The following is a 27,278-nucleotide window of genomic DNA, read 5'->3' on the forward strand; positions in this document are numbered from 1 at the left end:
TCCAACTGCCTGAGCTCCTGGAAAGAACTCTGAAATAGGAAAAGGTTACATCCCTTACAGCACTTTTTGTCAGTTTAGATGGAATTACAAGGCATCTTTATGCACTTTAAAAAAAGTATAAATCTTAACAGTCCACATCACTAATAAGCAAAGTTGTCTCAGTATTAAAAACCTGTATTAAAAAAAGAGAGCAGTATTAAAAATCTGACCTTTTGGGGCAGAAAACATACATATATATACATATACATATATATACATACATATACATATATATATATACGCACGCACACACACGTACACACAGTTTTCCAATATTTTTAATGTAAGCTTAATTCTTGTCCTATTGTCTGGTTTTTAGAAAAACTACAGTAGCAACTAGGCTATTTGATAAGCAAGAAAACATCTACATTTAACTCTTATCAGTTAATGCTTCAGTAGAGGCACCATCACAAATAACGTCTTCCCACACACTGGAAGAGATTCAAGGACATACATTATTTTCTCAGCCCAAATATATAATGCTAACAAATTCAAGGATATCAATACAGACAATTACTATTTCTGCAGGTCAATTCTTATGGATAATTACTTAGAGAAGAATCCAAGACACAAAAATTAACTGCTAGTAAGTCAGCTCTCCTCAGTCAACCCTTTTACAGCTTTTAGCTACCATCATTCAAACCCTGCCTCCAGTTTTGGAAACACATTACACAATTCCACTGTGAGAGAAGTCCACATTAAAAGCTGCAAATTGAATGCGTGCTATGCAAGTCACACTCCCGCTAACAAAGAGGATGCAGAAGACAAAAGCTGGCTGTGGAAACCACAAGTGACTTTGCAGTACCTTCCCAGACTCAGAATCTAGGGCATCCATGTGTTCCTGATAGCTCTTACATCAACTACTCTGACTCACTATAGCAGCTCTACTCTGCCTAGAATAGTACATTGTAAAAGGAAATCTCTCAACTGGTAGAATTCACATTTTTTCAGCCACTTATATATCACAAATTTCTAAATGTCTCAGATTATAGCTCAGATCACTTCCAAGTTAAATTGATCTGCTCAACAACCCACTTCTTCTAAAGGAAGATTGGAATGCACAGAAAATAAGGTGTGGGAAGACAAACTATACCCTCTTTGTTCAAATTACTCAAGTGAATGCCAAAGTTCTTACTTACATAGCAAAAGCAATCCCAGAATTTATTAAGGAATTGGGGGTATTTATGTAGACTCAAGATAACAATCCATTCTATGAAGTATTTCACAGATGCCTGATTATTACTGAATCCAGCCTGAAAAACTTTGTCAAGGGTTCCACACAAAAAATTCTGAGAAAACAATCAGATAATCACTTAGTATATTGTTAGAGTTATTTCCATGAATAAAAAAACTTCTAAATAAAAGAACATTCTCAGCTATATAATAATGTTAGACATTTTTAATACACAAATGAAAACATTTTAGAATCTAGTTTCTTTACTATATTTCGATATACTTTACTATACCAGCATTTGATGAAAGTAACATTTCTCAATTTCTTGACTGTTCATAAAATAGCAACATTTTTACTAAATGAAAAACTTTCAAGTAGATAATCAATACAAAGTTTTAGCTAGCTTTAACAGGAACAATCCAGCCTCCTAAAATTCACAAATCCAAGAATCAGTTTTCAGTGTCCTCTAGAAATGTATCAGAAATCCAGGACTTCAGACTGAAATAATGAAACTACACAAAACTTCTACATCAGCCAGAGATTACATGCCTTTTATACCCTGCTGTAATTTAACATACACAGTTTGCATGACACTAAATTATTCTTGAAAGTATTTATTTATTTATTTAATAATTCATAGTGAAGGGCAATACCTGGTTAAGCTTTGGAAGAAGAACTAAGAGTGTCTGCCATACCCGGTTTTTAATTCTATGCTGTAAAGAGTTTGCATAATAGCGTGTTCTAGATCTGGATACCAGTTCATCCTAAAAGCAAATTAAAAAGTTTATTACCTATTCCTCCTTTAAAATTGAATACATGGAAATACACTTTACTGCACTAAGAAAGCAGCATCTACTGCACAACTAGTATCAGCATTAAACATAAAGTTAGGAAAATATATTAATTTAAGTTATTAAGAAAAATTCTGAAGCTTTTCAGAAAATTCTCAGAAGTTCAGAAAGCTGAAAAACATACACAATTCCAATTACTATTTTTACTTAAGAGCATAGAAAATGTTAATTTTAAAGCTCTTGAAACATCAGAAAGTTGAAGAATTTATAGCACCTACTGTGTAAGAACAATTAAAATAGTACTACATAAAATGCAGCATGAAGACTCAAGTTGTCATATAGTTATGTAAGAACTAAAGATCCTAAGTGAAGAGATGAGTATATAAATGAAAATACTTCTACTTTAGAGTCTACATTTAATTAGTCATGCTATCAGTTAGATAAGCTTGTAACTATAGCTCTAGTTTTGAGATTGAAATTGATATTCTGCAATAAGATGTTTTAAGTGAAAGAAACTAGATAAGATGGAGCTTTTAAAATTTTTGAAATTCATGTTCTCATATAGCTTAGATTCTTTCCCTCCATGCTCTGTTTTGCCCTTCAAAATACATGACAGCCCAAACTATTTCCTTAACTTCTTAAAAAGAAAATAATGTAGTGATTCAAGTTCTAATTAATATTAAAATGCAAATACACTTATTTGTTCATGTTTAAACTTCATATTTAAGAAAGTAAGGCAGTCACTTCTAAAGCTCACTTTTCCTGCTTGATCAATCTCCCAATACAAATACTATCCGCTTTTCTCCAGTACTTAATTGAGAAGAATGAGGGACCAACTCATTCCTTTTCTTCAGACAGAAGCAGAATTCAATAGTACCACAATGTATTAGATGTTCTAATAGCAGCTGCAGTAATTTACCACCGACTTTAGACTACTGTCAATGCGTAAGCAGCTATGATGTAAATGAAAATCAGACCCCAATCTTCTCCATTATTTCTATTTATAAAGGTATTCTAAGGAGACAAAGTTCTCTCAATTCAAAAGGTAGTCTGCAATCGTTCAAGTGAAATGCAGTGCTTCAGAATGCAGTCTGAAAGAAGATTCTTAATGGAAGAATGGTTAGAATTTGGGTAATGTTCCAGGAAGCCATGAAATCCACTAAAAAGAGAGAAATAAACCAAAAAAGCAATTTTTACTATTTTGGTTTGGCCAAATTAACTTCTGTCTCATAACCAAAAAAAAGTGTATTACTGGGTAAATCTATAGGGAGGTTAGACAAACAACCATAAATACATCCAGTCAATTTTAAATATTTTCCATTTTAGCGATTGTACTAACATTACATTTACATATAAAGAGAAATTAATTTTACTTTATCAAGTAGTTTGATGAAAATGTCTTCCATAAACGTCTTATGCAACATATTTGATCCATCCAACAAGCACAGAAATTTAATAGCACAAACCCGAACGTAGTGATCATCTCGATTTGTACTGTAAAATATTAATAAAAAAATAAAAATCAAACTCTAGTTGTTCAGACAAAGATAATTCTTAAATTATAAAAAAGCACCAAACATTAACTTCAACATACAGCCATCGAGTTGTCTGCAGTGAGACAATATGCATATACCTAGAACCAGAATTTTAAAGTCTGTTCATCATTGCTGATGAAGAAAACTAGTGAGTTCCAGATAACCTGCCCCTGCTTCTATCTTGAGATCTTTACTAGCATCTAGGTGTTTAAAACAATTCTCCACAGAAATAGGTATATCAAAAAGTTTTTGAAGTTTTGTGCCTGTAAATTGCAGTCTTTTAACAACTAATTTACGCTTACAGTTTGGTCAAAGTTCATGAATATACTCCTTATGGGTCCCTCCCAACTTGAGATATTCTATGATAAGAAGCTGAATTCAAAACTAGCATCTTTCCTATCATAGCATTAATCATGAAGAAGACACAATTCACACCAAATACTGTAATACATATCCTCAAAGTCATTACCTTTCTGTAACAATGTTTGCTGCACATTTTTCTCCAAGATTTTCTACGAAGGCATGCACATCCTGAATAAGTCTTCACAGATAAAAGAAGACAAAGCAACAAAATTAACAGAATAGCATACAAAACCTGTTTTTAATACTTATTTCAAAGTTTAAAAGAAGACAAAGAACACAAAATTATAACAAATATAATCACAAAGATTTTTTTATACCTTTGATCTCTCCTAAATACAGTTCCAAAGACACAAGCCTCAATGATAAGTTCACAATAATTTCCAGCATTTAGGAAAGCATTTGTCAAGGCACTTCTCTCATCAACACTAGGAAATATCCAAGATTGACAACAATGACTAAGGACTACATTGAAGACTCCAGTCTTTGTAGTGGACAGATCTATGAGCTTGAAAATTATCTGAAAAGAAGAAATAAAAGATTCAAAACCTAGTTTTCAGAAGTGCCGAACTTATTAGAATAATACTGCAGTGATGTCTATTTTCGTAGGTCTGATGATCTTTTGCATCCTATCTCTGCTCAGGTTAATGCTGTCTTCAATTTCTTTACAATTTATAAGGGCAGGCAAATGGGCAACAATTGGCTCAGTACATGTTTATGTTAACAAAAGACAACTGATCTTTGCTTAAACAGATGTAACACTGGATGCTTTACACAAATCTCCTAAAAAGTGGAACGAATACACCAGGGCTTACTTCATGAGCACAAACCTGGTGTTTTTAATCAATCCTTACCAATTTATTAAAAAAAAAAAATTAAACATTAAACAAAATTTCTTACATGGCAGTCATATCACTAATTCTCTTCTTTAATGAGGATTACATTCATGTTGAAGTTAAAGTCCGTATTTGAGTTAAAGTGGAAAAATGTCTTTGCACCATTTATTTTTTGTTTTTAAGGAGGGCATATTTAAGATATTTGAAACTGCTATTTAGAACTTCTCCAAAAAGGAGAAAAATAAAACAAAAAAAAACAGTCCCAAAATTTTTCATTCCTACTGACTTCATTAGGCTAAGTGCAAGAGTAAACTTCAGTTGCAAAGTAAATTTTTTTCTAAGAAATTGTAAGCATTTGCAAAAGGACAGGGAGATTTAGAATGAATAGGTATGCATTTTTATAAATTCCTATTAGATGTCAGTAAGCTGTCCATGAAAGAGGTTTTCCAAAACATATGACAGCTCTTATAAGACAGAGCTGCTCTGCTTTCCTGCACTGAAATGATATTTTTGATAATGCAACACTTCTTTGACAGTAATGCCGGTTTTGTAGAGAAAGTTGTTCTGAATTGCTAAGGACTAAAGCACCAAGAAGTTCATGAAGAGCTTAAAACTGAACTACTGGAATACACTCTGAAGAAACACTTTCTGGAAAGAAAATGCTACCCTAGAAGCATGTGGGTTTTTTATCAAGAATTCAAACTTTTTTTCTAGTGCAAAGACAGGCATTGTAACTTTACTAGTAATTCCAAAATTGAACTATTGCGTTTCACCTGTAGGGAAGCAGCATGACATTTACTATGCATTTCACAATCCAGAAATTTTTTCAACTGCTTCATTAACATAGTAGAAGTTCAGCACACACAAAAAGAACTTAAATATCTTAAGTTCTAGCACAATCAACGTTTGAATAATCACAAAATAAAAGGAAGAGCGCAGCAGAAGAAATGAAACTTAAGAACGGAGTGCTCTAGGACCTCTGAGGAAACTCTTCTAGATTTTACCATAGCACTATTCCATTTTTTGACTCATAAATACCCCTTTGTTCCACCCCTTCTAACTATTAAAAATACAGAGTGAACTGTGGTAGACAAAATTAAAATTACGCTTTTGTGACAAATCAGTATCAGGCAGTTCCATTTTCCATCCCTCTTTAGCTACAGCTATATAGCCGTGACACAAAGGGGTCAGTGGCACCAGAGACTGCTGACAACTGGGATAAGAATATACAGAAGTAGGCACTTGCTTGGGAACTTTATCTTCATTTTCTTATGAAGGGGCAGAAGGTGGCTCGACCAGATGCCCTTTGTTGAGTATACGAGACCTTCATTAGCTCCTTGATGCCTGCTGTCATGGTATGTCCCACTGCAGACAATGGGATAGCTGTCACACAGACTCAAGACTCTCAACATTGGCAAAATACACCTTATATAATGGCTGAAATACTAATGCTGAAGTTAAGACAGTAATTATAAGAACTTAAACAAGTTTTAAGTTGAAGGAAAAAAACCCTAACTATAGCTCATCAGTTACTAGAATACCGAGCATACAATCAGCTGTTACAGATACTCATTAAAAGAAAGAGCTAATACATTTCTAGAATGGAAAAGATATTTTACCATCTTGGTGTGTGTATCTTATTTTGACTTGGGTCCACATAAAGGCTACAAATGCAAAAAGTGTTCTCTACCATTTAAAATACATGACAGTAACATTCATTTGAAGCATGTTTCCAAAAAGAACAAAAACAAAATAAATGGCACTATATTTTAAGATAATTAAGGCTAATATGAGGATATCACAGCAATTTTAAATAGCTAGGAAGTTTCCATTGTTCTGTAAAGTTGAGACATTTGCTATTACTTACAGTTACAAGCATGACACCAGAACAGAGCTACTTATGGTGACTCGAAAGCAACACCGCAACCCCTCCTAATGTGATTTTTGTGCTAAGTTCAAAGCAGCGCATGAGACAGTAAGTCTAAGCATACATATATACTGGTAGTTAATTCATAATGTTCTAGTAAAAGTCCTGCAGTCATTGTGGACTGTTCTGCACAAACGTTTAATTGAAACATGGGGGGTGGGAGGGGAACCAACAATGCCCCGTGCCCCCCCCGTAAAGATTACTTAAAAAAGAAAATAAACAACTTTCCAGTGTATAAAGCCAAGATGAACCCACATCCCAGTACTAAATACAGTTTTAGTGACTTAAAATATCAAAAAAGAACACCGTGACATATGCAAGTACTTTTGGAGTACTGGCAGTTGCAAACACCTTACGAAAGAAGAGTAAAAATTATATTTTTCCCCTTCTCAGGTATGGAAGCAGCTCTACCATGCAGTATTAAATTTGATTCTAATGTGACTGTGGTTTTTATGTTTTCTACATCTGGACCATCACCAAAAAAAGGATTTAAAGACATTTTTAAGGAAGTAAAGATGGCTTATTCAATAGAAGCCACGAAAGTTTTGAACTATTCTAACTTTTTATTTAAGACAGCATTTTCATAAAGACCAAACGATTAGCAAAAGGCATAATTTTTCTAAAATAATAGTAGTTTGAGACAAGTACAGGTGTCAAATCCTAAAGAAAATACTCAAGAGGAAGGACATTATGTAAAAATAAAATAAAAGAACTAAAAACTAATTTTACTGCATGCAGAAAATAGCAAACAGTCTAAAAAACAAAGAAACTGCTTTTCATTTTCTATGTTACAAGAACAAACAATATATTTGTTTATCTTCAATCTAATTCTCAGACCTTTCATCTTAATACTCTCAAACTTGTGCCTTTTTGGAAAGAAAAAATTCACAACAATAGCTGAAGGGAAAATAAAACATAAAACACGTTTTAAGATCCAGACACAATTAAGTTTCTCTCTCTCAAAAAAAAGAATTCTTAAAACTGACCTCTTTTATTTTGGCATATGCTTGACCCTTTGCACTTGCAGCAATAGCGAGAACCTCAATATCAAAGATGAATTGAACAAAAGCTTTTAGATTGGACCAAAATACTAGCTGTGTATTGCTCAAAGAGGATATAATTTTCCAAGTCAAATCAAATGCTTCTATGCAGAGAGATTCTGATGAATCCAGAAGCTGAAAATAAAGAGAACAAAGTGGTACATTTGACAAGAAAACACCCAAAAACTATTAATATTGCGGAGGTTTATCTTTTACCTTGGGAACAAGGACTTTCATGCAGTCAAACACAGGTAAAACTTGGTCTGAAGGAAGAATAGTTAGGGCTTCTAATGCAGACTGCAGAATTTTTTTTGACCTTTCAACTGTAGATAATGACATTTTTGAAGTTTCTTCACACCCTTGAGCCAGTGTTGGAAATGAATTTAAAATGAAACGAAGGCAAATCCACTGGTCACGAACATAGCGTGCAGCAATTTTTCCCCATCCTTGAGATGTTGTTTCTTCACATAAGCTTTAAGAAAAATATTATTCTTAAATATATATTGTGTTAGTTTATCCTGCACATTCTTACTCCATCAGCAAGTGTTTAATTGTACAAACTCACTATACTACTTTAAGATGCTAAGATTTATATAGATCCAAGGGGAGACTGGACAAGTTCATGGAAAAGAAATCTAAAAATGAAGCGGTTTTAAAAAGAGTAAAATCAATTCTGGGCTCAGTCAGTCTCATTAGTCATAAACATCTGTGAGACTATTCAGTGGAAACATTACTATATGTTGGTCATGTTTTTTTTTGTTATCCAAATATTTGGCCCTCTGGCTTGCTCTGGTTTCCCTTCCCCAACAGTAAATATTTTCCATTTAAACTTGCTTGTGTATGTGCCATGGCTTTGTGCAGTGTATAAATATTTAAGGGGGCCTAAGGGTAAGCAGTGTCCAAAGCTAACTCTGCCTTCATTGCACTAGAGGACCAAACAAAAGGACCTTTGGTCTGATCAATTCTGCCTGCTTTAATGTTCTGAAACCTGAATGTTAAGACAAAAGTGCAATTGAGTTAATAGTTAGTGTACAGAATTATTCATTTTTATCTTGGCAAAAAGTTATCAAAGAAAGAACAGGAAAATCCAGTATCTTAACAACTGCTTCACATTAAACAAGTTTTTCTGGACAATTACTGAAGCTTTAGCACAGACGTACCCACTTTTGTCTTCAATATAAGATGGCTTCTTCAATACTTCATTGAACTGAGAAAAGGAAATAAATTTCTTCAGAGCATCCACTGAAGGCAGAGATTCCAGGTGTGCTTTCAGCTTCCGATCCATTATCTCACATACTGCTGTAAGTGAAGCCATGCTAGCTACTTTTTTGATTTGTTCTTTAACCTTCGGCTCCTAAGTAAAACCAAATCATATGTGAACAAATACGCACCCATTTCTTCTAATACAATACAAATAACATACTGATACCTTTGATAATCATCCTATTTGTATCACCTCAGACATCATAAGGCAGCAACTCTGCATCCTTCTACTTCCTTATTTTCTTACCTGTGCCTAACACAGCTTGGCTGGGACAGTGCAACAAATCACAAGTTACAAGCACTGACAGAAGTATAAATCTTGTAAATTACGGTCACTTACACATTAAGTGTAAGCACCTAGTTCAGCTGTGATGGAACACTTCTATCTTGCCAAGTAACAGTTCATATATACTGCTGGATAGCAATTAGAAAAAAAGATGTGGGTCCAGTTAATCAGAAATCCCATGCAACAAGATAGCTGAAATTTGGAATACCACACACTAGCTGGCTTCAAGCACCCAAAAGGTCACAACCATACTATGGTTATTTTCTGTGATGAACACATATATTCAAAGAGGCATGAAATAAAAAATATCAATTAAAGAAAAAAAGTCAGTAAGCATGTAATTCCCTTATAATATGAAAACTTCTGTTATTTAAATATCTCCAAGCTACTTTGGGCTGTCTAGAGCACAGAAAAGACTTTTGTCATTTGTAGTTACTCAGCATTTTCTTCTTTCTTCTTAAACTGAAGATGTACTATATGTGCAGCTGAAGAAATCATCATCACAATGTAATTCCCCTGAATTCAAAATAAGCTGGTAGAGGCCCTCAGTGAACACTAAGTTTGAAACAGAAAATGTCAACTTGGAAATTACTGGAATAAGTACGTAATTCACAGAAAAAAATAAAGTGTTGTTGTTTGATCCCTTAGAAAGGAAAACCTAGCTAATAAAATACTTACAACATTTGAATGTGTTATTAACTGTTCTTGAACAAAACAATAATACCAAGTAAAAATACCAAAGTTTATACTGCCCAACAAATCTTAAATTAAATCTTCTTTTATAGAAGTTATTAACGTTTCTTTACCTTTTGAAAATATAACTATTTAGATATACTAGCCTAGCATGTAGAACTACGAGACCATTAACAGAACTACATGAAAAAGCCAAAGCAACGCTGGATTCTGGAATTTCTTTTTCTCTGTATAGTCCAGCTTTGAAATTCAACAGGTCATTAATACAAAAGGCATTTTCATTTAATAGTAACTTAATCAGTAAGACAGGTTCATATTTGAGGAAAAATCTTGAGTACACATAGTCCATTATTACAGTTAAAGTTTTACTTCAGCTATGCAGACTTCTAAATAATGTAATACAATAAAACAAAAGTACTGAAAATCTTAGCTACAGATATTTTACATTAACATTACACTGCCAACTAAAGCCATATGTGTCAGGGAATATATACAGACGTACATATTCACACAAACTTACTTCATTTTACATTATAGATAATATTAATATGCATTATAAAGTACTTTTATAATAAAAATCCATACTGGTATATAACTTACATTTATAGTATGACTATATAATTATTAATATATAATCTAAATACTATATTAGCCTCAAAAAATATTTCAATTACTACCTATTGGTTTTATATTAAAATTTATTGTTGTCAATAATGTTAAGTTACCTTTTCGGAATTTCTCTCTTGAAGATTACAAATAGATGCATTTGTCAGAGACGATATGAAATTCTTGATAGATGTCACTTTCTTCCAGCTGACTTCCAAGCACAAATGCACTATCTCTGGAATTAAAGCTAAGTACAGATCACAACGATCTAGGTCACCAACCTAAAAATGAGGAAACAATAGTAATCTGAATCAGTAAGAGGAGGAAACTTAAATCAGAAAGAAAACTATTCTTAGCAATGATAGCAGAAGAAAAACAACAGCAGTCATTGTAATCAAAAAACCTTTAATTTGGGAGTTTGTTTGGGGGGGGTGGGCTACTATATTTTAAATCTTTTCAACTTGTAGGTGCTTTTACTTTTAGGGCTCTGGAGTATGCCTTAGAAAAGACAGTGTGAAATTCTGAAAGAAATCTCCACTTTTATTTGCTAAGTTCACTTCCCTGCCTGGGCCCAAAGGAATGGCCATGTAAAAACACCTGAGCTAGCCTGAGTATCAGGAGCAGTGTTCAAATCCAACTCAACTTTCAGATCACAGTACACCACTGCACCCTGTACATACACAATGGTGCATCTTGCACTTCTTCCCTAACCACATTTTATCTCATGGCTTTATCTTGCTTGTTTTATGGCTTTCTATTTCCCTTCTGTTTTTGCAACTTTCCTTCACGTACAGAAAACACCTCGATATAAAACCATGCATCAAGGAGCTGCATAAAGAACTTTTCCTTCTTTAATTTTGAGATAAAATATACCTTCAAGTCTCCACTGACTTTTAGATGTCATTCTCCTGATTCAACTCTAACTTTTGCTTTGACACTGGACCACTTTCACATCACTCTTCCATTGCACTCATTTTTGGGACTGTCCACTAAAGAAACATGTACCTCCTCTCTCTCTCTCTCTCAAAAGCACTGTTCTTTGATACATTCAAAACGTTATTTTTAAAGAAGTCAAATTCCTCTTCTACCATTAAGTCACAGGTTTCTTTGGGATATAAACTTAAACACTGTCCACAGCAATAAGCAGTGAAAGATAGTTAACAAAGATGATAACCAGGCCGTGTATTGAAAGTTTCCAAACTCCTAACATCTTATGTCCACAGCTATACAAGTAGATACAATGCAGTATATAATACTCACGATTTCTTTAGATTTAAGAAGAAACAAGAAATGCAGACTAGACAGTAAAGATTACTTGTCAAGACTTTTTTTTATTTTTACTGTGCCCACTCAAAAAAAGTTAACAGAAATATTCCTATGCAAATTGACTTTCTAGGTGCTTCAAGATTTGATATAAAAATTAGAAGCAATGGTAAATCAAATTAACAAGCAAAACTACACCAAAGTATGCCTCATAATCATTACTTACAGTGCTTAGTTCATCTGTAGTAAGACGTCGGAGAACAAATTCAAGAATACTCTCCACAGGTGTCACAAGAGATTTCCAGATAAAAAACAATACCCCATCTGTGTGGTGAAAAAAAAAATGTATTAGCATATAGAAATACAATTCCCTTAAGAATTTTATTATATCATGCAGATTTAATTATGTTACAGAGTCAAAGTTATACAGTAATAATATTAAAATACCTAAGAATACCTTAAAGCAGCTTTACACTCTTCAGCAGTGTAAGCCATAGGCTGAAAGAATCAAACCAGATTACATCCTTTCCAGAGATTTATCATGTATTAATGAACCAAAAACCATGCAAGACCAGAAGACCAAATTATAGTTTTCCAACTTTTCACACATATTTTTGTCCTATTCCCAACTCTCTGCACAAACATCTTATTAATGAACTAACTCTGTGTGGTGGTTTGAAACTCCCAAGAATCTAATTTTTAAGTTCAAGCCCCCCTCCCACAGTTTGCCCCTGTGAGAGGGTTTAGTGATGGTATGGACTTGATACCTTTTTCACCTCATGTGGAGAGTTTTCAGACAAAACACAACCATTCGTTATTGGGGGAAGGGAAAAATACTTACAAAGGTTTATTTACACCCACATATATATTTACATTGAATTAAATTTCTCCTTTTCTTCAATAAAAGTCCAAGAAAAAAAGAGAAAAGTCTTTCTGTCACTTCTCAGGCCACAGTTCCTTCATTTCAGTTTTCTTTTGGCACTGGTTAGTGTCCTCCAGTTTTTCCAAGGCAGCAGATTTAAGTATGGCAGTCAGGATTTTTGTTCTTACTTTGTGGAAATTCCAACCCCGAGCCTGGGCCTTCAGGGGATTTCCTTGTAGATCTTCACTCCTCTTGGGTTAGAACACTGAAGGCAGCTTTCAGTTCAGTCTTACCAAAGCTCTTCTGCTCTGTCTCAGCTCGTCAGCATGATAGAAGCAGCAGCAGCAGAGGGCACGGCCACCTCCTCCGCATTCCGTCCTGGCTCAGCTCTCAGGACGACTCTGGGTTTTTTCAGCTCCTTTCTCCCTCTCTCTAGCTGCTGCCGCATTTCGGGACTCCCTAAGGGTTTGGAAGTCCACCCCTCTTCAGGAAGTCTCTGGGTTTTGGGAAAGTAATACAGTCTTACCCCAAACCAGCTCTGTTGAGTTTTCCTCTGTTTTGTTGCCAGCTCTCCCTCCTGCAGGAACATCTCTGCATCTTTCAGCCAGCTTCATCTTATCTCATTGCTACTGGCTATCTTTTTGGCTTTCAGCCATCGCTGTCTCTGTTCAGGGCTGCTCCGCTGTCGCTTTCAGTGTCTTCTGCTGCTGCTGACAGTAAGGAAACTCTTCCAGCTCTTGATTACGGGACCCGGTCCAGCTTTGACACTATACCGGGTCTCCTGTAGCCTCGGCTGGGGGCTGGGGGCCCTTGGCCCCCAGAGGGGCTCACTGGCCCCCTGCTTCCTCCTGGCTCAGATCATGGCTACCTGCCTTCTAAAACTACCTTCTCTTCCGTTTCTGTGGGTATGTAATTTCCGAAGGGCGCACATGGACTATTGATTGGTCCAGTATTATCAGTGGGGCAAACCATTACTACCTCAGAGAAAAGGTTTTTCAAACCACCACACTCTGTAATAAGGAACGAAAGCTTTCGTATCAATTAATTTTATGTGAGAAAAATATGGTTTTCCATTCCTAATATTTATAGATTTTGGGGTTTTTGGTTTGGTTGTTTCTTTTTTTTACTGCGTAGAAATAATTCATCTTCAGGTACAGAGTAATCTTATGAGATTTCAGTCAAGAAGCTTTCAGGCTTAACATTGCAAAATGTGATACTTTCTTTAAGAAAAGGCTAGGCTACAAAGGATACCACATGTGCATAGAATTTCACAAACAAAAAGACACAAGTTTATCACACAAGGGAGGCAGGTGACTAGTAAAACATATTTAACCACAAACACACTTCAATCTGTCCTTCCAGGGTACGGGCAAGCTGAAAGCCAAAGAAATAACATCTCAGCATGAAAACAGATTTAAAATACTCTGCATGACCATTTTGTTCTAAAAATATCAGTCATTAGCTTCAATATTTAGGAGTTACCCAGAGGTGAGAGCTACTGGGTTTTTTTCTGGAGTTGACCCTGAGTAACACTTCATGTAGCAAAACTATTATGAAATGGAAGACCTTCAAAAAGTGAAAATATAAAGGGACATATGTCAAGAAGTTCCAAATCCATATTGTACTTACGTCCAATATTCTCTATCAAAATAGCTCATTGCATTTCTAATGCTTAAATTGTTTAGAACAAATAGTTTAATTATGTCAGACTATTACTATGTTTCATCATAAATGTCAAATCACTAAAACATCTTCTGCAAATTAAATTCAGAAATTCTTCAGATAAAACCCCATTTGTTTTGAGTGTAACACTATCAAAAATAATAGTTAGCAAAAGCCTACTGTTAAAATAGTGAAATCTAACAGTAAAGACAGCAAGACCTGTCGAAGAATGCTGATTTCAGCATGCGCTTCAGGCATGTCTGTCCCCATTAAAATATTCTTAAATAAAACACTTCCTGCTTGCTGTTACTTTTGGTTTACAAGCTTAAATTCCTTTATTATTCCCTACTATTTTATCATTTTCCATTTGATAAACAGGACTTTTCACCTCCCATTTAATCAACACTGAAACACAACTTCTGTATTTTACAGAATTAAACTTCCCACCTCTCACCACAGTCAATTCACAGCTGCAGAGAAAAAAGATTTATTACTTGGTTCTCCTGTGCAGAAGGAAGAAGCACAAAATCATTGTAGAAAATAATATAAGAAAAGTAATCCTCGTTCAACTTAAAATTACAAGTGCAATTCAGAAAGTCTCTTGAAAGACTGAGGATGGTACTGGAGTACCTGTGGGGACGTACAAAAGGATAGAAACACTGCAGTGCTCAGCCTTCCCACACCTTTAGAACCTTGTTAGCAGAACTTAACATGCTATATCAGGTGTCAAAATTGCAAGGCAGGAACAATACATTGCAGACACATCAGCAAGCACATAAAGAAATAAGACAAACAAGGAAATTAATTCTTCTTGATAGTAAAAATCTAATATGCGTTTGCATGTGTTTTGTAGGGTTTTGTTTCAGGCTTGTTCTAGCTTTGTGCTGTACACTGAATGCACAGTGGTAGCTGGGAAACGTCTTCCAGTTTAGTTTCATTTCAAGGAACTCACTTCAACAGTCAGAGACCATCTCCCAGTAGGAACTTCAACAGCCTGCATAATTAATGTTCCATATTTCAAACAGCTAAAATTCAAGGGCAGCAGGGGGTTGAATGTATAAAGCACTTGTTAAAATGAGGGTAGGCATTTACTTCAGGGTTGCATTTAGACATCTATATGAAACCTGGATGTAGAACCTGAAATTATTTTTGTTCCACATGAGAGCCTAGATCTGTAGCTCCCCACTCCAAAATTACTCTCGTACTCCATGTTAAAAAAACATTGAAAAAAATTAAAAAATAACCTGGGGAAACAGAAACCAAACACCAAGATCCCTCTTGTTCCTGTTCAGCATCTAAATTCATGAAAATAATACAGCAATTTTTCATTTGCTTTCAGGAAAAACATACAGGTCTATTCTGGTTACAAACTGACCAAGTTCTCACAAAAGGAGTGCTAAGGACTCCATAGCTTTTGTTCAGAGTCTCCTGAAAGGTCTACAAGTTAAAGTGCTTGATCTGAGGGAGGCCAAAACTCCCAGACTGACAGATCACCAGGTTGGCACTTAAGTGTGCACCTCTTAGCCTACCAGTCACCTCAGAAAACAGGATGTCCAGCAGGATCACTTTATGCAGTTCAGGAAGACTCTGTTTGAATCACCTGTGGCAACTAAGCAGGTTAGGCCAGGTTTCCATAGTAACTTCTTTCTGAAGTGTCTAAATGATTTATGGAATCGACATGTTGGCAAAGAATAGGCCTATAAATATTTGCAATGGATAACAATTGCATTCCCAGAAGGTTTCCACGTTCTCAATTCCCAGTCCTTAAGATACCTGTAGGATTGGACCCACAGCTCAGTTTTATAACAGACATGCCAGAGTGTCAACTTTTACATTTACCACTTCTAGGCTAGTATTAATTTGACAATATAGCCATAAAACAGTAAATACTTTAGTTGTAGTTAATACTATAAGTAATATAAGACACAGTATACGGAAGATATCACTAACCATCTTGCGCATTGGAACATTTTAACGAACGGGTCTGCAATAACTTCAAGAGAAGCTGTAGGCTTTTATCTGTTTTCAGAGTTGGTATGTAAGCATTACTGCCAAGTTTCATCAAGACATCCAGAAGAGGGTTCAAGAAAGCCTCTAGTTCAATCCATTCTATGTTGCTTTTTCCACTACACAAAAACAAAAATTAAAAAGAAAGTCTTCTTCCGAGTATCTGCCTTAAGTGCTGAAGTTACTTATGGAAATAAATAGGACACATTTCCAAGTCACTCAGGTATCTTTAGAAATGTTACTCAGTATGTTTGCAGCAACAGTTGGACAAGGTCTGAGGAATGATCAGGCTGACTGAAAGTCTGCAAAGAGAAGTGGACAGCTTCCCAACTTGATCAGGCTTCTACTGGATCCTTCAGGAGTGAGGGATTGAAAAAGAGAGAAATGTAAAATAAGGTATTTCATACTTACCTGTATTTATTCTTCATCTGCTCCACATCAGCAGCCAACAGAATCATGGTTGCAACAAGCTTAGCTTCAAACCAGTCAGGCATAAAGCAATTTTCTCCTGATTAAAGATAATTTAAGGTTTTCACAGTAACTAAAAAATACCTTCATATTGATTTCTAAAACTTCTGGTTTTGTAACTCACTTTAATAAATTAGTAGTACAAAACCAATTAATGCTAACAAGAGTATTACTAATAATTTTTTGCGTTCTTTAATCTAGACATAAACTAAACCAAACACAATTCTTTTTCCTCTATGCCTCAAAGAGAGGCACTAAACTCATTGGGCTTTATTCTGAAATCAGTTTTAGGAAATGTGTTATGCAGTAACATATATTATATAGTAGTTCCCAACTAACATTTTTTCTCTTGATTTTAAAAATACATTAGCATAATTAAAATTACATTTACCAAGAACATAATTCCACTACACTTCATCAGAACCATCAGCTGTGATTTTGACCAGCTAAAAGTTATATGAAGAACTGAAACTATTCCATCAAAAGGAAATTAAAAAAAAAACCAACTAACTAACTTTCTTGGGCTGCAGGAAGCTTCTGAAGCTATTTATCATTAGCAAACTCTGACCTACTTTTTTTACTTTCTATATGTATATTATTTAAAAAATGTTCAATTTTGACTTTTGACATTCTAAAACCATATCAAGTTCACTATGACTGCAGTACTTAAGTAGCAAATAAGTGAATGCTACATAAAAGCTGAAGTATTAAAAAAAAAAATCAATTTCCCATTCCTTTCAATGTATCTGAAAATAAACACTAAACTGAAGTTGTAATAATTTAAAACGTGTCAGTGAACAAAGAGGTCCCTTTAGAATTTATCTGCACATTTATACATCCTACAAAAAACCTTCCTTGGTTATAATGTGTGGCAGCTCATCTGCTGCAAGCTGTCCAAATTCAAAAAACATACTGCACAGGAAGGTGTGTAATGAGCCTCCAAGCTGCCAAACTATATGGCCTCTTTCTCCATAAAAACAGTCTGTTTTTACAAAGTTCTGCAGAAAAACACAACAAAACCTGTATGTGTTCATATTTCCTTGTGCTTTCCTCCACCCCCACATTCCAGCATTTTCAGATACCACCAAAAATATAACACAATAAGTTTAATGGACAAGCATCAGTGCAGCATTAAAACTGAATATTAAGACTTAACCCTCAATTAATACTGCAGGACTTCAATTTTTGAAGGAAAACTGGAATCAAAAAATAAGATTCAAACTTAGGAATCACGAATACCACAGACTGGGTAGTACTTGAACAGGTTCTGAGCTAATAACATTATAAACAAACAATTCTTCTAAAATCCAAGGGATTGTAATTTTTTGTTTAAATTATCTTCAAAATAGGGGGGTTTATTAACAAACATTTAACTTACTTTCAGATGCTGGTGTCTTAAAGTACTTTTCCACAAGACTGCGTACATATTGACATAATGATGATGTCTCTTGACGCTCAAAATCAGAAGTTACAGACTTTCTGAAGCATGTGTCATTCACGTGCAACCAACTGCAAAGCTACATTAAAACCAGTATGTTACTACTTAAACACATCTGCCAGCTGTGTACTGACACCGCTAACTTAACAGCGGCACACTGTTAAACATGTAATGTCACATCAACAAACCTACGCTGTGAGAGGTGCTCAACAGAGCTACTTCGAGGCTTGGCAGGCTGCTCCCTTCTAACTCCACACAGAAAAAGGTTTTTCCAGACAGTAATTCAGAGTACCCCCAAAAAAAATCACTGGTACTAATATAAGAAAAAATACAACTCTTAAAAAATAAGCAAGACTGGTAAAAATTCCCTTATCTCAGAAGGGCTTCTTCCAGTCAAGTATCATCTAGTGAGACCTACATTTTTTTAGTTTTTAATGCTAAAAATCAATGGAATAAGATGCAATGTACAGTATACATAACAAGAAGACACCATGCAAAAAATTTATCATTATAATTGCTGTACAACTAACCAAAACTTATGGTTACATAATCAGCTGCCTCCAGTAACTATATATAGTTATTTCATCTTCAAATTCTTATTCACAGCATTTTACATCTTGCAAAGACATAAAACATATCCCATGAAAATTTACAATTTACAATCTCACTCTACACGGTATGCACATTTTCCCCTCTGAAATTATCCTGTTATTTCTGCTGGGTTTGATGAACATAAAACCAGTTTCAGTTCTCACCTCTGTCCATAACAAAGTATCCCTCCTTAGGGACTCCTCTGGCCTAAGGGACAGAAGAAAGCTTGCAACTTCTGGGAGGGACACTTTCTCCTGAAGAAATTAATCAAAATACAATAGCTGTCAACATAATATACAACACATAACACCTACATAACAAAAAGTTTGCCTTTCTCTGTCTAGTTTCAGAAAAAGAAATTTACTTCTTCATTTTCACAAGGAAGATTCATTTTTGCCTCTTTAGAACCAACTTATCTTTACCAAGGAAAAAACTTATTTTTCCCAGGTGTTAAAGTCTACCTGAAAATTAATAAATTACTAGAAGAATAGTGCTATTCACTAATGACACCTTTTAAATGAATGTACAGAAATTATTAAGAGCCATTGGTAAGTACTATTTCTGTATTTCTAAAAGGAAATTCAGACAGATCTATAGCTGTAATACACAACATGGAAGACTGTCTATTCATTTAGAAAGCAAGTATGTTATAAAACAAATAAAGTATGAATACTTTGACTACTGAATAACAAAGATTGTGCTAGTTCAGCAGTGATGTAGTTTTATTATTCTGGTATTATGAATAATAATGGTAGTTTTATTATTCTGGTATTATGAATACTTTTATCCTCTTATGTACTGCAGGAAAGTCTATTTAGTTTCTATCTCTTAAAACCTGAGTTTATACAGTAAATATAGAATAATATCTCATTATGATAACTACCACATAAAAACCCTACAATAAAAAAAATCAACTAATAAACACTAATAAAAAATACCTTTTATTAAAACCAAAGTTAACAGAGGCATATTGTACTCACATAACACAATTTAAATAATCAATAAAAAAAAATTGCAAGTCCAGCAAAATCAGTAATTCCATGTTGTATCTAGCAATCTTTTGAATACTGATTACCCTGTAAAAAAAAGCATTACTACTGTATTTCTATTACATCAGGGAAAAAGAAAAAACAAAAACCAAACCAAAAAACCCTCCAAACTGACCACATCTGTCAAATGCATAGTTGTTTGAAGAAGATAGCACTGAGCAGCTCCACGCAACAAAATCTGATGTGTAATCATAGTACACTGGAGGACATTTCTGGAAACAGGAAAATACACACTGTATAAAACACACTCTTAAAAACGTAAACATTTTCATATATTTTCTAATTATTAACCATTCTCAATACATTGAATTGCATTGAACAACATATTCTACTAAGTATGACACAAACTGCCTGATCAGACACCATACAATCCAGCACCAAGGCTACTGCTACAGGTACTTTCAAACACCTATATTAAAACTTGGATGAGCATACACCTGACAAAACAAAAAGGGAGGGAGGAGGGAACAAAATCAAAGCTAAAGGAACAATCCTCACAATGACATCAGTTCAAACTGATAATTTAATATTTGCATTTCTAACTGTAACAAATACAGAAATAAGATACGTTTGCCATCAAATTTTCACTCAAGTAGAAAACTGAAAAAACCTCCAATGATCTTTTATTAGCAGAGGTGTGTCTGACTTTTTATTTCCTTTTCTTTTTCTAAACTGCTTCTATGCAATATTCCTTCAACCATGAGTAAGAATTTATTTAAAATCTCAAATTTGATTAAACTGGAATGACAACTGATTTTTAGTGGCTCTAGTAAGTGAAAGCAGACACTTAGGAAATATCAATGTGATTAATATCAATGTGATTAAGATCAATACTGAGGCCAAGAACTTTTATCTAGCCTTTTATTTACAAATCTTTCAGTTTCCAGCAGCCTCAACTTCTATTAAACCAGGTTGCAATGTAATTAGAATAAAAAGAAGTGTGATATATACCAATCAGCAAGCATGGAAGACCAGGGGAAAATTATGCTAAAAAAGAAGAAACTACAAAGATCTAAAATGCAAAACACCCATTTTTTTACATCACACAGAGATATAAATACATTACTTTTTGAACTGCTTTCCTCTGCAAACTAGACATAAAGGAGAACCTTCCACTCCCATGCACAATCATCCTTTCAGAAGTAACAAACATGAATTAAATCCTGGCTCTCCAGATTGTCAGCGCATTTCTTTGGAAGGAGTCTGTAAGAACACAACACAGTGTATAGTTTACCTTAAAGCATGAAGTCCTTCAACGCCAAGTACTTTACATGCAGGGATAGATGCCAGAGCCATAGAAAGAAACAAAATGGGAACAGCACACCAATGCCTACTTGTCATCTTCTGAATAAATTTTAACAGGAAGCTACCTTAAAATAAAAGTAAACAAACAATCCAAAGTGATTTCTTGTTCTCCAATGCATTTAAATAACATGGACCCAAGCAGAAGATTTATGATAATTTCTGACAATTAAATGAAAGACAACAAAATTACACTCCAAAGAAGTCTGTCATTAAGGTAATACGATAAGGAGAGAACCAGAACGATACCTAATATTGGCTTTGGTAATCTGCATTAACCACCATATTCAGGAATGGAATTTTAACTCTGATTGTTTTGAGTACTAAACAATGCCTTTTTTTAAGCTGCTACTCAGTTTGTGTGATGGCAGACCATAGTACACAGTGATTCAACCTGTTTACTGGATGCTGGCATGGCCAGAGCAAGCCTTGATAAGCATCTGCAGTCAGTGGAAGCAGGCCACCCAATCTCAGGATTCTAATCACAGACCTTCCATTTTGTGATAAAATACATGTCTTGGGACTGGGCAGAGAAACAGGGCATCTATTGCATTACAAATATATGTTTCCTACCAGAATATGTACCTGTAGATACAGGGTGCTGAACAGAGCTGGTTCTATCCTTATTTAATCCAATAAGACCAGATATTAAATTCTAGTCTGTCAAAGGATGCTCCTGTTTTTCAGCCTACACTAAAACTGAAGTTTGGAACAATCTTAGAACTCTTCCTCCATCCAACCTCACAATAAAAGAATCCCTATTCAGCTTCTGCTTCAGCACTTGGACTGGTTCTTTTGAATGTCTCGCTACCCAGGTCATGATTAAAAAAGTCTGCAGAAGAAAAAAGAATCTGCAAATACTGTTCACCTTCAGAACTTTGAAGCCTGTTTTGCCTTTTTTTTTTTCATTAAAAAAAGGTAAGTCTGCTTCAGTTTTCCCCTAAAACAATTTCATAACTTAATACTGCAGCATCCCTTAAAGCCTCTGAACACCTTTCTTTCCTCTGGAAAATCCACTGCCAGGAGAACTACTCCTTTTTTCTCTCAAGTAAATGTTTACATGAGATACAGAAAATGGGTCCATAGTTTTTATTTAGTTTCTTTACATAAAAAAAAGATAAAGGTGAAACTGAAACATACCTTTTTCTTCTTCTGGAAGAAGCATGAAATAAGTAGCCAAAAATTTCTGTAGCTTCATTCCCAAAGGAGGACAGGCTCCTATTAACTGACTCGGTGTCCTGTTGGGTTTTAAAACATCAAATATACAACTGGCATATGACAGCATATACCAGCTTTAATATTAGATTTAACAGATTTAATCTAAAATCTAAGATTTAGAATGTTTATGATTGTCCCTAAACAAAAGCAAAGTGTTATTCAGTGGTTAATTGCAGAATCTGCTAAACAGGCCATAGACGTGGGAGTGCAACTCCTCAAATTCTTCTCTGCTCTTTATATATTTACAACAAGAGAGGCCAATGTCATCTGCCAACCACAAACAGTCTCCTGTAAAAACCCACTTCCAGCAGTTATGAATTGGCAGTAATCAGAGTAGTCCTCCTTTCTGTGTGGCAAGAAAATGAGAACATAAAAAAATACTCCACTAAGTTAATAATTTATCATCTCTCACTTCATTTCCAAATTAATATTTCAAAACAAGCTGCAAAATAGGACCTTGAGGCATCCTATGTTGCTATTACTAGGATTAAATTGAACCTACTTTATCTTACTCATAGTTACCCACCTTTCCTGAAAAACTCTTTACCCGTTTAGCAGCACCTTTTTTTTTTGTGTTTTTCTTTAGCTAAGACTTTACCCGCATACTAAAACCAGTATTATTAGAACACATGACCAGCAATCAAGAAATTAAATAAACAAACAAATAAATAAATAAACCACTGACTTACCTGCTGTAGAGGGAACTTTCTGAGAGGGCATCCATTAATGGTCCAATAACAAACTGATAAAAGAAAATAAGAACAATGGCTAAATGTACATTTGAAAGGCACTGTTACATAGAGGCTAACTAAACTTATTTCACTAGACTTTAGAAGAACAGAGTCAGAAATTAGAGAACGCTCTTACCAGTAGTAAATAGTAGGAGCAAAAAGAGGAGGTAACTAAATGGAAAGAGGACTAGGAGAGTAAACAAGCAAAGCAATTTTTCCAGCAGATTCATTTTAGAGAATATTGTGAAAGGTGTAGGCGAATAAGGAATCCTTTTGGGAAACAGACAAAGATATTTAAACATTAAATAAAAGAATGACTAGGATGCAACATAGGTGCAATGATTTAGGGTGTATATTAAGGTTGACTTCATTTCAAGTTACTCATTAAGAGGCTGACTTAATTTGACACTTTACCTAACAAAATAGCACAGGGACCTGCAGCACCAGCTGGTCACGCAGAGACTCTGCAGAACCCAATAGACAATGAGAAGACCCCAGACCAAAAACAACTGTTGGACCAAGAGGCACGTGCAAGGCACACGAAGAGTGGGTGCACAGACTGTAAGGGTACAAAATCCCAAAGACTCTTCTGTTCAGGCTCCTTCTATGGAGGCATCAACAGGAGCTCTTATCATGTCATGTACCACGATTAAATTACTTAAAGGAACCATCTGGGGCTCTGCTATAGGAAACCCAGGGTAGAGTTGGTAAGGAAAACCTATCTGAGTGCAGTGAGTGTGGGGAGTCAAGCAGGGACCCACTGGTTCACTGGAGCCACTCATTGTGAGGGGGCTTCACTCCCAGCACTTGAAGTCCCAGAGTGACATCCGAATGGTCAGACAGGAACACCTCCTTAACACAGGGAGCTCTGAAAATCTGAAGCATCTATCACTCCTATGACAATTTCAGTTCCGGCAACAAATCTCAATTAAAATGGGAGTCAACTTTAGTTAGAGAGCATTAGTTTGAAATGTGGGAATGAATGACTGCACTCAAAAACATATTTTCTCCAGCCTGGCCATTTTTCAAGTAATTACATATTTGACACTACTTAAAAACATTGCTATCAGTTGCACAGCTAAATAAATTACTTTTACAGAATGTGTCTGGTTCCAACACTACTAAAGCAATTAGTGTTAAGATATATTACAAATTAAAACATTTGTTTGTTCAGGCAAGTAACAGTAACGCCCTTACCTCCAAAAAACCAAGAGAATTTGGAAGATGCTTTGTTTCATAAAGCTCCAGAAAATGAAGAATGCCTTCCTTTGTCAATGTTTTATTCTCACTCTCAAACATTCGTTTATAAATGCACATATGCCACGATGGGTGAAACAGCCAACAACCTGTTACAAAAGGAAATTCTTCTAAACTGACACAGAAATGACAGTGACACATTAACACACTAACACACAACATACTGACATTTCAGTCAACATTACAGTCTACTCACTAGATAAGTCAAAAAGATGACTATAGCTATTAATTTATAAAAACACCCTGCTTAATCTAATACAAAAGAAATTAACACATTTTTTCAAACTTACCCCCTACATTATATTAGTTACAAATTAAAATTACTATTAAAGGCAAATGCCACATCCTTCTTCCTGCAACTCCACTTATACCAATATATTTACCTGCAATACTTTCACATTAATAGTCTTCCCACTTTACAAATCTCTAACATCCTGCACTGCCTAATTACGTGTGCTCCGTTTTGCCCTAGACATGCTGCCTCAACACTCAATTTATTTATTCTCTCCCCATTTCTAACAAGTTAGGTGGTTTTTTTTCCCTTTTACAGAGTTGTGCAGGTGACTTGGCTACTAAGACCCACTTCAGGATTCTCTGGGTTTATTTTCACATTAGCTTAAGTAAAGCAAAACACAGTGGAAAATGATCATTTATTTGGGTTTGCTGACAGAAAAATAGTATTACAATATAACATAATAAGCAATAAGCATATATTAGGATTTCTTCTCAGAAAAGGGTGGCCACTGCCTATGCATATTTACCAAGCATACAGCAGACCAACAAAAACTGGAACAGCCACTCAGAAAACACCTAAAATAAGAAAAAAAATAACAAAAAGCTGCTACTAAAACAGCAGAAGAAAACAGAAAAGCGTAACTTAACTGCCCAATATTTAAAGATGTACCAGAAAAAGTTACATCTTACCTTTGTCCTGTGATATGGCATGCTCATATAAACTGTTTAGTTTTGGTAGTACTGGCTTTATAACATGGATCTGAAAAGTAAATTACATGTAATGTAAATAGTTTACATCTCAGAACTAGGAACTGTCAGTTACTCTTGAGCTAGAATTTATTATCAATACAATTAATATAGTAATTGACAACGGAAGTGCATTTAAATAAATCTGCAATGCCTATGGTATGTAACAGTTGCAGTATAGCACTAAAGAAAATCCAGGTAGTACTTTCTTAGCTCAATCCACTACTTTAACCCAATTTATTCCACAGATAGAGTTATGAATTTATTACAATGAATGACACGTGCTGTATTTGAAGTATTTAAAAGTTGAAACAAAAATATCACTGTTAATGCTTACTTAAGACACCCTCAATCACCAAAACTGGAAATACTTTGCCCAATAAAGACATTTACAGTACATATGCCAGAAATGAGTGAGTATGTCTAAGAAGGGTGCAGATGCTACAGCGCTCCTACCTGGTTTCCTTCCAAAGTTTCCATTATCAAAATGTAAGTTTCCCAAAACTGCAGGAGTTGCTCATTCTTCTCAGCAGACCACCAAAACAGACTCGACTCTGACACAAAAAGAGGAGGACACAGGTTTCCCCTCGGCCCGCAGCCCGGGTCGTGCTCCCCTCCCGGTGCCCGCCGGCCGTACCGTGTCCGCCGTCCGGGGGGCAGCGCAGCTCGGCGCGCTGGCCGCCGCTCAGGTCCAGCGCTCGCTTCAGCAGGAAGCGGGCCCGCTTGCGGCACAGCCCGTCCCGCTCCGTCAGGCCCTCCTGCACCACCCGCCAGAACCGCGGGCACAGCCGCGCGTCCAGCCCCGGCTCCGGCCCGGGCGGGCCCCTCGGCAGCAGCGCGTCCGCCAAGGCGCTCAGCGCCAGCAGCGCCCGCCCGGCCCGCGGCGTCCCGCCCGCGCCCAGCAGCCCCTCCCAGACGTGCGGAAGCGCCGCGGCGTTCCCGCCCAGCGCCGGCAGCAGCCGCCCGGCCACCAGCGCCGCAGCCGCCTCGCCCTCGCCCTCCTCCCGCACCAGCGCCAGCGCCGCGGCCACGCACCGCGCCACCAGCGCCGGCTCCTCCAGCCGCGGCGCCGCCGCCACCAGCGCCTCCACCGCCGCCTCCTCCGCGCCCGCACCGCCGCCCGCCGCCAGCTCGGCCAGCGCGTCGCGGGCGAGCCTTGCCGCCAGCGGCGCCCCGCACAGCTGCACGCAGTGCCGCAGCGCGCCCCGCGCCGCCCGCGCCGCCCGCAGCCGCTCTCCGCACCCCGCCGCCCCGTCCCCGCCGCGCAGCAGCGGCCGGCACCGCTCCAGCGCCACCTCCCAGGCCGCCCGCCGCAGCGCCTCCGCCTCGCCCGGCGGCGGCGGCCCGCCCGCGGCCAGGCGCTGCAGCAGCAGGCGCAGCGCCTCCGCCCGCTCGGCGGAGAGCGGCGCGCACACCGCCCGCAGCAACGCGGCGCGGTCCCCGCAGCGGGACAGCAGCGTGTCTGCCAGCACCACCTCCATCGTGCGGGGGGAGCCGGGGGAGGAGCGGCGCCTCCGCGGCTGCGCAGGCGGGGGCGGGCGGGGCCCCCGAGGAGCGGCGTGCGACGAAAAAACAGTATGGTTAAACCGCGGTTTGGCGGTGTGTTTGCGTTTAAAATATTCTTCATCTTCAGGTCATAACATATTTTAAAGCCAGTTTTCATTTAAAAACAAACAAACAAACAAACAAACAGGCCAGAACCCACAAAACATCAAGCCTTTCGAGAGTACCTAAGGGGGGAACACCAAGCTGAACACGAGCCAGCGATGTACCATTGGGGCAGAGAAGGCAAATGGTATCCCGGGCAGCAGGTGGAAGCCCGTAGTTTTTCCCCTCTATTCAGCACTGGTAAGGACACCCCTCTAGTGCTGAGTCAAGTTCTGGACTCCTCAAGTGCAA

At 36.8% G+C, this 27,278-nt stretch overlaps 1 protein-coding gene across 3 annotated transcripts in view; it reads right to left on the bottom strand.

The window, feature by feature from the left end:
• The window catches only part of TARBP1 (TAR (HIV-1) RNA binding protein 1), a 34,707-nt gene extending 7,832 nt beyond the window's left edge, over window positions 1-26,875 (bottom strand). The window contains exons 1-22 of one of the 3 annotated variants that reach the window (XM_051783192.1): window positions 26,017-26,875; window positions 25,836-25,933; window positions 25,323-25,392; window positions 24,339-24,487; window positions 23,100-23,152; window positions 22,333-22,430; window positions 21,125-21,260; window positions 20,006-20,102; window positions 19,006-19,095; window positions 18,191-18,329; window positions 16,756-16,852; window positions 16,288-16,463; window positions 12,040-12,137; window positions 10,670-10,831; window positions 8,863-9,056; window positions 7,919-8,174; window positions 7,649-7,837; window positions 4,220-4,419; window positions 4,009-4,080; window positions 3,378-3,498; window positions 1,867-1,977; window positions 1,179-1,328 (exon numbers count right to left, since the gene is read on the bottom strand). In XM_051783192.1, coding sequence (XP_051639152.1) covers window positions 1,179-1,328; window positions 1,867-1,977; window positions 3,378-3,498; window positions 4,009-4,080; window positions 4,220-4,419; window positions 7,649-7,837; window positions 7,919-8,174; window positions 8,863-9,056; window positions 10,670-10,831; window positions 12,040-12,137; window positions 16,288-16,463; window positions 16,756-16,852; window positions 18,191-18,329; window positions 19,006-19,095; window positions 20,006-20,102; window positions 21,125-21,260; window positions 22,333-22,430; window positions 23,100-23,152; window positions 24,339-24,487; window positions 25,323-25,392; window positions 25,836-25,933; window positions 26,017-26,860 — 3,600 coding nt within the window. In that variant the 5' untranslated portion in view covers window positions 26,861-26,875. Of the gene's footprint in view, window positions 1-1,178; window positions 1,329-1,866; window positions 1,978-3,377; window positions 3,499-4,008; window positions 4,081-4,219; window positions 4,420-7,648; window positions 7,838-7,918; window positions 8,175-8,862; window positions 9,057-10,669; window positions 10,832-12,039; window positions 12,138-16,287; window positions 16,464-16,755; window positions 16,853-18,190; window positions 18,330-19,005; window positions 19,096-20,005; window positions 20,103-21,124; window positions 21,261-22,332; window positions 22,431-23,099; window positions 23,153-24,338; window positions 24,488-25,159; window positions 25,209-25,322; window positions 25,393-25,835; window positions 25,934-26,016 lie in introns of those variants that run through there. The other 2 variants (XM_051783194.1, XM_051783195.1) reach the window with 2 other exon arrangements.
• Window positions 26,876-27,278: the final 403 nt, after the last annotated feature.

This window comes from Manacus candei, unplaced genomic scaffold (genome assembly GCF_025592945.1).
Source record: "Manacus candei isolate 608988 ecotype Guabito, Panama unplaced genomic scaffold, ASM2559294v1 h1tg000017l, whole genome shotgun sequence".
Taxonomy (NCBI): Eukaryota; Metazoa; Chordata; class Aves; order Passeriformes; family Pipridae; genus Manacus; species Manacus candei.